Source organism: Equus quagga, chromosome 12 (genome assembly GCF_021613505.1).
Source record: "Equus quagga isolate Etosha38 chromosome 12, UCLA_HA_Equagga_1.0, whole genome shotgun sequence".
Taxonomy (NCBI): domain Eukaryota; kingdom Metazoa; phylum Chordata; class Mammalia; order Perissodactyla; family Equidae; genus Equus; species Equus quagga.
The window spans coordinates 97436791-97451438 of NC_060278.1; the positions used below are offsets into that span (position 1 = coordinate 97436791).

Consider the following 14648-nt stretch of genomic DNA (forward strand, 5'->3'; position numbering starts at 1 on the left):
CTCCTCCACCCAGCTCCCAGGTGTCAGGGTTCCTCAGAGTCTTCCACGCCATCCCTATACTTTCCCTACCTGAGCCCATCCATTCCCGGCGATTTAAATCCCAAATTTATATCATGACCCCCCAATTTATATCTGCAACCTGACACCTCTGAGCTCCAGGCTGGCATATCCAAGTGTCCACTGCAGTATTTGAAAGACATCTTAGACTTGCTAAGTCTAAACCCAGTCCAAAATACAATTGTTGACGAGCCACCTCAATCCCCCCAAAGAATGTTCTTCTCCAACTAACCACCATCTATGCAGGTGCTCCTCCCCTCGTGCCCCAAATCCAACCCAGCAGCATGTCCCATCGTTTCTAACTTTGATTATATCTTGACTGCTCCATCTCCGCTGCTATCATTTTCACTCAAACCCTTGAGGTCGGCCCCCTAGACAAGGGCTCAGTGCACGTCTTCTGGAAAGAGCCACACAGTAAATATTTTTGGCTTTGCAGACCCTATGGTCTCTGTCACAACTTGACTTGGACGTCGTAGCGTGAAAGCAGTCACAGAGAACAAATAAACGAACAGGTGTAGCTGTGTTCTGGTAAAACTTTATTTGTAGACACAGAAATTTGAATTTCATATAATTTTCATGTGTCACAAAATATTACTTGTCTTTTGATTTTTCTCCAGCCATTTAAAAATGTAAAAGCCATTCAGAAACACCCACTGGGCCAGCTTTGGCCCATGAGCCTTAGTTCTCCAACCCCTGTTCTGGATGACAGGAGTCATCTAGACGGCTCTCTTCTGTTCTCCCCACCCAGATTTTTGCCCCCACTATCCGTTCCCTCACCAATATAGCTGAAATTTTACTGACTCCTTTCTGTGTGCTGTTCAAGTCACTTGACATACAGCACCTGATTTATCGTCAGAACAATGCACTGAGTATACTATTACAATACCATTTGGCAGATGAGGAAACTGAGGCACAGGGAGGTGAAGTAACTTAAAACCCTCCAATAGTCTCCCACTGCTCTGCCAAAAAAAAAAAAAAAAAAAGACCAAAATGCTCAATATGTCCGACAGAACCCTCCACAATCTGGTCCTCACTGCCCTTCCAGCCACTCCTGCCCCCCTGCCCCGCTCACCCAGCCTCGGTCACACCAGGCCTCTTCGGTTCTGCAAAGGTGTTCAGTGGGCTCCCAGCTTAGGCTCTCAGTAGATGGGCCCAGGGCGTCTCCACCTTTCACCTCTACTCTTCCTAACCTTTGCTTTTCCCAAAACTATCCACAGTCGATGTCCCCACTCCGTCCTTCTATAGTCTAACCTTCTCGCTCTTTCTTCCACAGCACTCATGACGATTTGCAGTACTTTCTTGTCTAACTACTTGTTCTTGCTGTGTGCCCCGCATCTCGCTTAATGCCTAGCATGTAACAGGCTCTCAATAAACGTTGACTGACTGACTGACTGAATGAATGAATGAATGATGTGTTCAGGGTCGCACAGTTTATAAGCGGCAGAGCTAGCATCTGAACCCAGTTTTGTCTGATTCCAAAGGCAAAGCTCTTAACACACGAGAACCCAAATGTTTTATGGTCCAAACCTAACTCTTGAGAGTAAAAGGAGCTGTCAATAGTTAGACGGGACAAAAGGCACAAACCCAGCCCAGGCCTCCCCAGTGGCACTGCGCTCCCCACCGCACTCTCCAGCTCCAGGGGGCCCATCCCGGAACCTGCCCTGTTGGACTCCATCCCCTGGTCCCCAGAGTCTCACCCAGGGGTGAAGAGGCTGGCCCAGCCGGGGATGAACTTTGGGTCCCGGGAGAAGAGGAGGATGGCGAACATGCAGAAAAGGATGAAAACAGCCTGTTCCGCGAACCTGTGGCACAGACATGCAGGTCCCGAGGTGACCATAGGCTCCCCGTGGACCTCAGCAGGGAAGGCCTCGGCAGGCGCCCACTGGGGGTGGCTGGACCAGCCCTGCCTCGGAGGAGCTGAAAGCAGTAATTCACTCCCCAGAAAGTCCCCAGAGTGAGGGTGGGGGGTCTCATGGTGTAAGTGATCCTGCTCTGGGCTCCCACACTCCCCCAAACTATTTCTATCATTCCCACCGGGAACTTCACTGGGTCCAAAGGCGAATCCAGAGAGAGAAAAAAGGAGCGAAACAGAGGCAGAGTCAGAAAAGCAGAGAGAAAGGAAACTTACAGCCAGACAGAAATCGAGGGGTGGGCAAAGAGAAAGAGGAACAGTCACACATACAGAGGGGGACAGATAAACAGACACAGAGGGGGACGGACATGGAGAGAGGGGTAGACAGAGGTAGAAAGAGAGAATCCCCAAATATTGGAGCAAATATTTACCCAATGAGCCCACTTCACAGATTGGGGAGTAGGACCCAGAGAGGGTTAGTGCTTTGCCTAAGGCCACACAGGAAGTTAGTGGCAGAGTCATTCCTTGTGTGTAGGCCTGCTGACTCCTAGTTATTTTCTCCACATGAGAAACATGCATTAAACAAGGTCCTGGAAGCCGCCCAAGGCAGTGTCGGGTATCCGTGGACCAGGAGGGAAAGGGTGCATTAGGCAGGAAGGTGGCAGGTCCGCATCCCAAGTACACCTTATGGGGCTTTCTGGTCCTCAGGGTGTCTACCCCAGCACCAGGGCAAGAAGCTGACTGTGTAAGCTAGCTCCCTACTTTGCATCCCCAGGCCACTGGTCCTGAAATTCCCCTGGGAATCCACCCCTGGGGACCCAGGGGTCAGGCCAGGAGGCACCTCTCCTGAAAGTCTAGTGCCCAGCTCTCTCCCTGCCCCGAGGATCCCCCGAGCCACGCACTTGATGGGCCCCAGGTTCTGGAATTCCTCCCGAATCACAGCTTCAGCCCTATCTTCTGCATCAGTGCTGATCTCAGATTTCTTCCTCCTCCAGCCCCTGAAACAGAAAGTGGGCAGGTTAGGAGTGGCCACTGCAGGTACTGCTAACTTCTCACCGGTCCCACCACCCTCTGGCCGGGCCGCATTACCTCTGCAACAGCCTGCTGAGTGGGCTCCCTGCCTCTGTCTTCCCCTTCTGAAACCTGTTCTCCCCACCTACAGCCTGGATGGTCTTTTAAAAATGTGAATCTGATCACATGACTCCCAGGAAGAAAATCCTTTCAGGGGTCAAACAGGCACATGAATAAACCAACAAATCAATGGAATAAAATAGAAAGTCCAGAAACAACCCAAGCATACATGGAGATCTCATCTACAATAAAGTCGGTTTCTCATATTGGTGCAGAAAAGATGAGCTATTCAGTCAATGGTGTTGATCAACGAAATAGGATTGAGAGTCCAAAACAAACCTATACTTTTATGGTCAATTGATTTTTGACAAGGGTACCAAGATCATTCAATGGGGAAAGAATAGTCTTTCAACAAACAATGCTAGTCACATGGAAAAGAATGAATGTGGACCCCTACCTCACACCATATACAAAATTTAACTCAAAATGGATCAAAGACCTAAATCAAAGCTGGACTTATAAAAATCTTAGAAGAAAACATAGGGGTAAATTTTCAGGGCCTTGGATTAGCCAATTATTTCTTAGATATAACACCAAAAGCTCAAGCAACCAAAAATAGAGAAATTGGACTTCATCAAAATTTAAAACTTTTGTGTGTCAATAAATAGAGTTGGGACAACCGAGTGGCCATCTGGAACAAAAAATGAAGTTGGATCCAAACCTCACACTGCACCCTGAGGATAATCTCCAAATTGATCAAAGATTTAAATGTTAAAAATATAAAAATACAAGAAGAAAACATGGGATCATTCTTTTATAACTCCTGTAATGGGGAAATCTTTCTAAATGAAATTGAAAATTCAGAAGTCATATGAGAAAAGACTGATAAATTAATCTACATAAAAAAAATTTCTAAAACATTCTTCCTGGAAGAAAGCACCATATGCAAATTAAAAAACACATCAGGAAAAATATTTGCACCTCATGTTGCAGAATAAGCACTAATCTTTCAATATATAAAGAGTCCTAGAAATCAATAAGACCAAGACCAACAATCCATTTGAAAAATATACAAAGGATATAAGCAGACAGTTTAACAATTCACAGGAAAGAAAATACCAATGGCCCCCATGTATATAGAAAACTTTTCATATTGCCCCTCAATATGAAAAGTTGCTCAAAATTACTCAATAAAATACATGCAAATTACTCTTCTCTTATCACATTGGCAAAAATCCACTTGGCTGCATGGAAGCAGGCACTCTCATACTAATAAGTGGGAGAACAAATTACTGCCGTTCCCGAGGAGAACAACTTGACAGTATCTATTAAAATAAAAATGTGTTTATTCTCCGACCCAGAAATCCCACCAATGGAAATTTATCCTACAAAAATGGCATCTGTCACGGAGACCAGTCATCAGAAACATATTGTATCTGCTTGTATTTGCTCAAGGACACTCTGGAAGTTTATGCACGAAGCCACTAAGTGTGGATACCTGTTTAGGGGGAGATAGCGGGCGAACGAGGAAATGAAGCCTTGATTGAGAAGAAGAACTCTCACGCCATACTTCTTCGTATTGTTTTGATTTTTGAACAATGTATGTGCAGCTTATCCAAATTAAATTTAAAAATAAATAAATATATATTTCAAAGCCCCACAACGGCTGTGTGTGTGAAGATCACACCCTTACACGGCCCTCAGTGAGCTAGCCCAGGTTCTCAACCTTGGAACTCTTGACATACTGGGGAGGATCATTCTTTGTTGTCGGGGGCTGTCCTGTGTATTGTAGAATTCAGCAGCATCCCTGGCCTCTACCCGCTACATGCCAAGTAGTACTTCCTCAGTTGTGGCCACCAAAATGTCCAAGATGTTGCCAATGTCCCCTGGTGGAGGGGTGGGCAAAATCATATGAAAACTCCTGCCTCCTTTCCTGGCCTCATCTCCCACAAACTTCCCATAAACCCTGAACTCGGCTACTTTAACCTTTATTTAGTTCCAGAACATCCCTTGCTACCTCTGGCCTCAGGGCCTTTGCACTCACTATTCTCTCTGCCTGGAATGCTCTTCTTCATCTCCATCTCTTTCCTTCCTTTTACTGAGTTACGTCTACTTCTTCTTCATATCTCAGTTCAAAAGTCACTTCCCCAAGGAAGCTCTCCTGACCTCCCGGGTAGGTGAGAGCCGTCCAGTGCACACCCTCATGTCTCACTGTTCTTCTCCTTCGCATCACAGCACTTTCACGACTGCTATTCCTGGAGTGCTTGACTGTTCACTGTCTGTCTCTGCCACCTAGAGTGCAAGCTCCCTGAGGGCAGGCACGTACTCTGCCTTGCCCACCTGCTGCATCCTCAACACCCCTATCAGCATCAGACGCATCGTGGGTGCTCAGTGGCTATCTGCTGAGCGAAGATGGTGCCATGGGATTGGCCTGAACCTTTTCTGTCACCCACGCAGAAACCCCCCTCTCGCTGGGCTCCCCGCCCTTGCATGTCCTCTCTCATAGCCTCCTCTGAGGCCAAGTCCTGCAAAGTCCTCCTCAAACCCACAGACAGGAAAAGGGGCCCCGGTTCAGGCTCAGTACTAGTCAGTTCACACACTCGCCCGCATTTAGTTTTTAGCAGTGGCTCATTTTTATCCCCAATCTACAAGAGAAGAAATTAAAAGCTCAGGGAGGTTACAGAGTTGCTCAAGATCAGAGAGTCCAAACCACGATTTGAACTCCGGTCCATCTGAGTCCAAAGTCTGGGCTTGCTGCTCTAGGCCAAGCCGAGCTTCGAACCCTGAGTTTCTGCTACGAGGAGTCCTGGAAGGCGTTCGAGCCAAGGACCACCACCACCAGAGCCTTTCAGTTTTCAAAGCATTTTCCCATCTCTTTGATCCAGAGTAGCTTCTACTGGACCCATTTTACAGACGAGCAAATTCAAACCCAGGGAGGTGAGGGGACCGGGTCAGAGAGAGACTTTATGACATGCCTGCCACCCCCACCCTGAGCCGCAGCTCCTAATTTAGGATTTCCCAAACTCCAGGCACTCACAACCCACTTCACAAATCTTCCTATAGCCACACACCACCCGGCTCAGATTTACTTAATATTTTCTCCAAAGAGGCTCCACATTTTAAATAAAGAAACGTATTTAAATAGAAAACTTTACATTCCTCCCGTAAATGGAAAACAAGGACCGCTTCTCATAAACAGAAAGTAACCACAAAAATAAACACACGAAAGCACAGCAACGTATTCTGGCTAGATTCCATCGCTGGCTTAAGTCTCTGGAAATGAGGCTTGCTCTTTCTTTGTTTAAAAGGCTGATCTGGAGACGTGAGAGAGGTGTCACGTCTTCTCCAGCACCCTGCTGAGACCTTCTCTCCAACGAAGCAGATCGATTCTACAAGAGCTGAGAGAAGGAGCATTTTTCTCACTGTATGACTCAATGTTGTCTTCTACCTTGTCCTCACGCCACTCCAAATTATCTCCTTGACCAGGGCCCCGTAAAATGGGAGACACGGCTCTCCCCTCCCCTTTGGAAGGAGTGTTTACCTTCTTAAAGAACGATACTATCAGTGATTATGGATGATGGGTGACATTGACCGAGGGCCTGGGCGTGGCAGGCAGGTCACACACCACCCTATCCTCCCATCCCCGGGAGGTGAGGTCTGCTACAGTCACCACATAAGAAGATGGCACGACATCCTAACGACAATCCTCCTCAGGAGGAGACCAAGTCTGAGGAAGGCCATCCTCCGGGGGAAGGAAGCCGGGACTCCAGTGCAGCTGGGTTGGGCTCAAAGCTCAAGGGAAACACAAGCGGTACCTCAGGGTCATTCCCCCATAGAGGAAGGAGATCCAGAGCCAGCCCACCAACAGGAACAGCAGCATGAGAGGGAAGGCGAAAATGAACCAGGAGCCGAAGTTCACCACGTCGCACTGCGGGAAGAAGCTGGAGAAAAGAGGGAGGTGAGAGCCAGGCAAGGTCAGCCATGCTAGGTGTGTGCGTGCGTGCATGCGTGCGTGTGTGTGTGTGTGTGTTTACATGGAGAACCAGAAGAAATATGTTAAGTACTAACAGTGGGATTGAACGTATTTCAAATTTTTAATTTTTTTCTCTATTTTCTGAGTGTTCTAGTATGTGTCTATTTCATGTCTAATCAGAACAAATTAATAAAATGTATTTGGGAGCAAAGGCCAAGGAGAACACTCAGCAGCCATTTCCCGGTGTCCCCAGGCTCCCAGCTGGGGAATCACAACCCCATATTATCTGGCATTCCTTCTAAGTCCCCTCCGTCCAGACCAGAAGGTCCAAGCTTGTGCAATCAAATGTTGCATATGATTTGCATGTAATTTGCATGCAATTGACTCAAAATCTTTCATGGTTGATATTTTTACTTACAGCTCCAGCATTTTTTCCCTAGTTCCTTTTCAAGTTGGAACAAAGTCCTGCTCACGTCTGGGTGGGCAGGCAGCCTGAAAACCCTCTGACAGCAACCATGCCTCACCCATTACCCCCATCCCCCAATCAGGACCTGCCCCTGAGGCCCCCCCCGGAGCCCACCTCTTTCCTGTTCAGCCCTGGGGATGTGCTCCAGGAAGTCCTGATACCAGACACCCCGCTTCGTCCCCGCAACAGACTGTCCCTGTGCTTGCACTTCCTTCTAACTGAGGAGACCAAAGGGTCAAGCCCAGATCGTCCCCACATCTGAAGCAGGACCATCTCGACTTTTGGTTTTCTGTCGCTAACCAGAAAACACGAAGCACAGCCAGGCCTTGCTCAAAAAATGGAGATGAAAAGACACCAAAGGTTTGCAGTGGCCTTAAACCAATTGGGAAAGTACTGATGCCTGGCCCCCATCGCATACCTGCCGAATCGGAATTTCTGCAAGTGAGACCCAGGCATATGTTTTTCCCCTTCCCTGATGACTCTAATATGCACCCATGGCTGAGAATCACTGGTTTCTATCATCAAAGCTTAAAAATCAAAGGATTTTAGAACCTGAGAAGGTAGTAGAGGGTTAAGGCTTTAAAATTGGCTCACGAGGCAAAATATGGGTGTACTTAAAATTTCTCATGAAAATAACTTTGATTAGCCACAAGTATAGTCTTGATGTGTGTGTACCAAAGCCTGGCTCAGGAAAACCAGCACCGGCGTCCCCTCCTTCCTCCTAATAGGCCCTGATTCTTCGGTGGAACAGCAGGGAAAGAAGTTGGCCAGCCCTTGGGGCCACGCTGAGCATCAGATGCTTCTCGTGTTGTTCGTTTGCCAAATGCTGACACCTGCATTCGTGGGGACTAAATGAACACAGGACACATCTCCACTGCAACGGAATCTTACAAACCTCGCCTCTCAGGGTTCTGGAATCTGAACATCTTAGAAACTGAATCTTGAAATACTGGGATATTTTTTAAATCTTCGAACTAAGTGGTTTGGCATAATGCAATTGACAAGTCGTGCTGTCTGAGAATCCTCGTTTATCCTCGCGTCCTGACATCTCCTGTTGGAACAGGTTTGGGGATGGGGAGACTTTACCTCCTGGCAGAGTCTACTCCACTGCCGGCCAGCGTGCATGGTGCAAAGCTTCTCACGGGGCCTTACAGCCACAGATCAACGCCTCCGGGTGGGGTTAGTTTTTAAAGCAGATGTCACTCCTCTGCTCCCGGCTTCTCACCGACTCCCCATCTCTCTTGAAGGACAAGCTGGGGCCCTTATGACGGCGGCCTTAGTCCAGCCTCTTGTTACCCTACCTCTTCTCACGCTTGCCTTCGCCTTCCGCACTCCAGCCTCTCTGGTCTTTGTGCTGTTCCCTGAACACCCCTGGGACTGTTCCCACCCTTGTCCAGGCTATTCCCTCTGTCTGGAATGCTCTTCCTCCTGGGTCCACATGGCTCACTCCTTCACTGCCAGGTCTCTGCTCAAATGTCACCTTGTTAGAGAGGTCGCACATTCCTGACCCACCTATGTAACACAGCACCCACTCCTGTCCCCTCTACTCCCTTATTCTGATTTTATCTCATAACTTATCACACCAACATTATATATTCATTTGCTTTTCCTTTACTGCTTGTCTTCCCACTACAATGGAAGTCCCCCAAGGCAGGGATTTTGCTGGGTCCCCAGAGCCTGGCTGACAGAAGGCATTCCATGCTCATTCCCTGAACATTGGATGAGAGAGGAGGAGAGGAGGGGAGCAGAGACTCCAGTGCTGGGGGGGTTGGGGGGGGGCACTTGTTTTTACCTCTTGAGCTGGCCAAGCAGGATGAGGTTAGGGGCGGTGCCCGTGAGGGTGGCAGTGCCCCCGATGCTGGCCGAGTAGGGGATGGAGATGAGGAAGCCCTTCCAGATGTTTCTGCGATAGTCCTCCTCCTTCTTGGAGTCGGCCAGAAGATCCAGCGGGGCCTCGGCCTCCTCGGGGCAGTCCTTGCTTTTAAACAAACCCGAAGAGACGCCATTCAGAACACACTCAGCATCTCTGGTCTCAGGGGGATACTCACTGCTGGGGCGGGAAAGCTAAGAGGTCTTTCTAGAAGGGAATTTGGCAGAGGCATCAAAAACCTCTAAAACTGTGCAACCCTGCAGCTGAAGTACTTTACTCCAAGATCTTATGAACAAATAACTGGGCAGTGCCTCAGGGGCAGGCCCAAGCGACTTCACCACAGAATTAAATATAATTTAAATGGAAAACAACCCACATCTCCATCAAAAAGGCATTAGCTAAACACAGATGACCCTCTTTCTGGAAGAAACACCAAAGCAGCTATTAAAAATGACGATTTAGATGGGTGTTTATTAAAATGAAAGATGTCCATCATATAAAGGGAAAAGGTAAGTAACAGCATTACTTCATTTTTTTCATTTTAAAAATATTCACATATTTCATGAATATATGAATATTAAGAAAAGTCTAGAATGGTACAAGCAGAGTTTTTTGGTGCCTTTCTCGGGAGTAGAATTCGATTTTTTTTCTCTTTTACTCTTTACGTATATTTTCTGGCTTGTTTTCCTTGTACAGAGTTTGAGAAAGAATTAAATTAAGAACTGTTAATTATATACTCAAAAGATAATGATGTTGACACAAATTTATTGACGTGAAATGATGTTTACTACACTCCACTAAGTGTAGGAGCAGGTTACAAAAAACATATATAACATTATCAATTTTTTTAATTTAACATATGCATTTATGTATATAGAGAATATGAAGAAATAATCTAGAATGAGATTCACTTAACGGTTTTAATCGATCTCTGGGAGTGAGATGTGGAGTACATTTTTCTTTTTGTTGAAGAGTATTTTTTTTGACTTGCGCGATTATGAAATGTTTATACAAGTAAATGAAATTAAGAACTGCTCCTGTGCAACAAATCAATTTGTTAAAAAAATGAAACATACTTTAAATACCTTCTGGCTTTAATTACTACATGAGAGGCCCCTTCTCCAGATGGCAACGAAGACATGATCTGAGGTCTGAAAGGAAGACAAGGACTGGGAGTAGCTGGAGACCGATGTCACGGCCTGACTTCCAGGCTGAGAGGCCTGGTCAGGAACTGTGGTCTCCCTCAGACCTGGGGACCCAACCAGACTGAGCCTCACAGTGAGAATGAGGAGCAGAGAAGGCCCTAGGGCTCATGTAGTGCAGCCCCTTCTTTGTTTAGATGGGGAAACTGAGGCCCAGAGAGGGGATGGGGCTTGCAGTCAATGGACACAGAGTCCCAGAGGGTGGGGATCGGATCAGGTCTTTTCCAATGGACTCAACACAAGCTTTGCAGGGGCAGATGGTCAAAACAGATTCCCAGGTTGCATGGGAGTAAGTGCTAGGCCAATCACAAAATCCATATCTCAAAGCTGGACTCAAAGCCCCAGATATGGTGCCAGGAAGGAGCACAGGCCATGGGGTAAGACTCAAACATAAGATCACACCCCTCCTCTGCTAACCCCCCATCAGCCCCCATCTCATTCAAAGCCAAGGTTACATCAACGGCCTGTGAGGTCCCACAGCCTGTGGCCCTCCACCACCACACTCTCGCCACCCAGGCAATCTCCCTGACACCGCCTCCTGCCATCCACTCACCCACCTCCAGCCACACTGGCTTCCTGTCTGCTTTGGACTCTCAGGACCTTTGCACCTGCTAGTCCCTCTGCTGAGAACGCTCTTCCCACAGATCCCCCACGACCCCCCACCTCCTTCAGGTGTTTGCTCAAGCATGACCTTCTTAGAGAGGTCTTCGCTAACCACCTATCTTAAAACTGCCCTTCCCCACCCCCAGCCCTCCTGCCTAGCCCTCTTTCCTGCTTTGTTCTCCCACACAGCACTCACCAACCATCTGAATACTATGGATTTTACTCACATATCTGCTTCTTATCCCTGGGATGTAAGCTTTACAGGGCTGGGCTTTTGTCTGTTCATTGCTGTATTCCTAGCGGTGCCTGGCTCGTCACAAGCTCTCTATAAATATTTATTGAATGAATGAAACAGACCTGATCAATGCCCAGCATGCCTTGAGCAAGTCACTTTACTTCCTGCTGTTTCATCGCCACTGAATCAAGACAACAATGACATTAACAACAAGCGCTACCATCTGTGCCTGCAAGGCCTAGCAACCTGATCGACATTATCTTACTTAATCGACATTATCTCATTTAACCCAAAACAACCCTATAAGGTGGGTTCCAATATCATGTCCAGTTGGTAGCTGAAACTAAACCGAGGCTCAGAGAGGTTATGTGACTTGTCGGAATCATACAGCCAGTAAGTGGCAGAGCCAGGGTTCAAAGCCAGGTCTGTGTGGCTCCAAACCTCAGAATCTTAACCACGCTGCCGTATACAAAGGACGCCAAAGACCGAATGTGCCGCCGAGGTGAAGACGCTTCCTAAGTCACACAAGTGCAAAGGATCGTGAGGGGCTCATAGGACGCTTTTCCTTAGAGCCTCTTGACCCTGTCCGCTTGCCTCTCCTCCTTGACCGCAGTGTGGTTTGTGCCCTTCTGCCCTCTCCCGCAGAGCCTCCTCCTCACCACAACTCCAGGGATTTCACGAGCTCCCCTGCCCCGTCCACATTTGCATGTTTTAAGGCGGCTGTGGAGGTCTGCCTAAGCCGAAAGGACAGATGGTGGAAACTCGAACATTAGGCCATTTGGAGAAAAATCTGGGGAGGGGAGGGGATTGCTTGCAGCATTGAATTCTGGTCCATCATCTCCTTGGATCAAGCACTGGCTCCTCTATGCATGTCACCAGGAACTCACTCTTCTGTGCTGGCAAGAAACTGCATCTCCGTGGGCACCGTGTGCAGGCCGTTTCTCCGCACAGCAGCTGGGAGGAGAGAGCATGACGGCTTTAGTGTAAGGTAACAAATGGGACAGGCGTGTTCCTCCTCAATCAGGAGACATTCTTCAGGTTCCCCTCCTAGACTAGTCGTTGAATTAAAAAAAAAAACAGGCAGTCAAAATTCCATCCTTCTGTCCCACCCATCCACATTTGGAGATGACCCCAGGCCTGTGGGCAGGGAGCTGGCTGCAAGGTTGCTGGACAACCCATAACTCAAGCCTAGGCTTACCTAAGCTGCCATTGTCAAAGGGATGTTTGGGAAAGACTAGCTAAGAGTAGGAATGGATCAGCAAGGGGATGGGTGACCCCAATCTCCCATTCATTCATTGAAAAAGTATTTATTGGGCATCTTCTATGTGCTATTGACTATGAGTTTGGGGTACACCATGAATAATATAAACAAGGTCCCTGCTGCCATGAAAGTTATATTCTGTAAGGGGAGACAGACAATAATTGAATAAAGGAAATTTCAGGCAGTGGTGAAAGTGATGGAGGAGATAAAACTAGGCAATGTGATGGAAAGTGATTGCAGAGTGGGGATGGGAGCAAGTGGCCTACTGCGATCAGGTCAACCGAGAAGACAAATGAGCTGATGGCATTTGATCTGAGACCTCAAGGATCATAGGAAGAGCTGTAGGAAGAGGGTTAAGGGCAACAGGAGCAGCAAGTGCAAAGGCCCTGAGGTGAGAGTGCGTCTGGTGTGTCGGGAAGCAGGAGGGAGACCAGTGGGGCTGGAGGGGTTGAGGGAGGGGAGAGTAGCGGGAGGTGAGGTGAGAGAAGGGCAGGAAGTGGGATGGGTCATGCGGGGGTCTTGGGGCTCACGGTAAGGACTTTGGCTTCTCTTCTGAGTCAGATGGGAGCAGGGCCAGGGGTGTGTTTGAGCAGAGGAGAGTCAGGACAGGATCTGACTTCCTTTTAAAAGTATCCTTTGCTTGATGGGTCAGTCTCCCCAGGAGCCTCCAATAATGTTCTGGAGACAAGAAAAATGGAAGAGATTAACAGTTCCTGCAGCTGAAACCATCACCAAGGGCACAAGAAGCCGGCCCTGGGCATTGGGCGCATGCCTGGTAGCTGAACACATGGGTTCTGGGTTCGAATCATGGCTCCATCACTTACTATATGACCTTAGATCCGTGGTTCCCAACTAGGGCTGATTCTGCCTCCGAGGGACATTGCACAATATCTGGAGACGTTTTTGGTTGTCACAACTGGGGATGGGGGGGTGCTACTGGCATCTAGTGGGCAGAGGTCGAGGATGCCGCTAAACCTCCTACAACGCTCCCACAACAAAGAATTATCCTACTCGAAATGTCACTAGTGCTGAAGTTGAGAAACCCCGGTTTAGATAAGCCCCTTTATCTCCCCGTACCTCAGTTACTTAATTCACAAAATAGAAATAATAAGTCTCCCAGGGTTGTCAAGAGCATTGAAGAGTTGATCCACTTGCACCAGACTGAATATTTTCATCCCCAAAACTTACACGTGGAAACCTAAGCCCCAGTGTGATGGTATTAGGAGGTGGGTCTCTGGGAGGCGATGGGGTCACGAGGGCAGAGCCCTCAAGACGGGATCCGTGCCCTCAGAAAAGACACCCCAGAGAGCTCCCTTGCCCCTTCCACCGCATGAGGACACAGCGAGAAAATGGCCACCTACGAACCAGGAAACTGGCCCTCTCCAGCCACCAAATCTGCCAGCATCTTGATCTTGGACTTCCCAGCCTCCAGAAGTGGGAGAAACAAACACCCGGTCTCTAGTGTTTTTGTCATAGCAGCCTGGAAAAGACTCAGACACCGTTTAAAGCAGGGACGGGCCAACTTCTTCCGTAAAAGGCCAGACAGCAGGTATTTCAGCCTTCAGAGGCCACACGGTCTCTGTCGTGAACCAGTCAGCTCTGCCATGACAGCACGAGAGCAGCCCTGGGCAAGACCGAAAGGAATAAGTGTGGCTAAACCTTTATTTCTGGACAGGGAAATGTCAATTTCACATGTCCCAAAATATTCTTCTTTTGATTTATTTCAACCATTTCAAAATATAAAAACCATTCTTAACTCACAGGCTGCACGAAGCATAGGTGGCAGGCTAGATGCAGCAGGCTGAAGCTTGTCAGCCCCTGACTTAAAGAAGTTAACAGGAATTCCCAGCGAGAATTTAGTAAATGAGGGTTACTCTTAAGAAAGATTAAAAAAGAAGGCCCTGACCTCTGAAATTGGTCTGACCCAGATACACCATGTTGTCCTCCTGTCGGACCTAAACAACCTTCACAACGCTGACCTCAGACAAAGTCACTCTGAGGTGACAGACGGTCAAAGCAAGGCCACTGCACAGGCTCGTCCCAGCTCAAAGCTCAGCA

The 14648-nt window shown here is 48.0% G+C and overlaps 1 protein-coding gene across 4 annotated transcripts in view; it reads right to left on the bottom strand.

Annotated features, from left to right (window-relative positions):
• SLC13A3 (solute carrier family 13 member 3) overlaps positions 1–14648 on the bottom strand; it is a 76912-nt gene that overhangs the window by 21203 nt on the left and 41061 nt on the right. For 2 of the 4 annotated variants that reach the window (XM_046679831.1, XM_046679834.1), the window contains exons 4-9: positions 12217–12283; positions 10375–10440; positions 9212–9397; positions 6796–6921; positions 2812–2907; positions 1755–1859 (exon numbers count right to left, since the gene is read on the bottom strand). In XM_046679831.1, coding sequence (XP_046535787.1) covers positions 1755–1859; positions 2812–2907; positions 6796–6921; positions 9212–9397; positions 10375–10440; positions 12217–12283 — 646 coding nt within the window. The remainder of the gene's footprint in view (positions 1–1754; positions 1860–2811; positions 2908–6795; positions 6922–9211; positions 9398–10374; positions 10441–12216; positions 12284–14648) is intronic. The other 2 variants (XM_046679832.1, XM_046679833.1) reach the window with 2 other exon arrangements.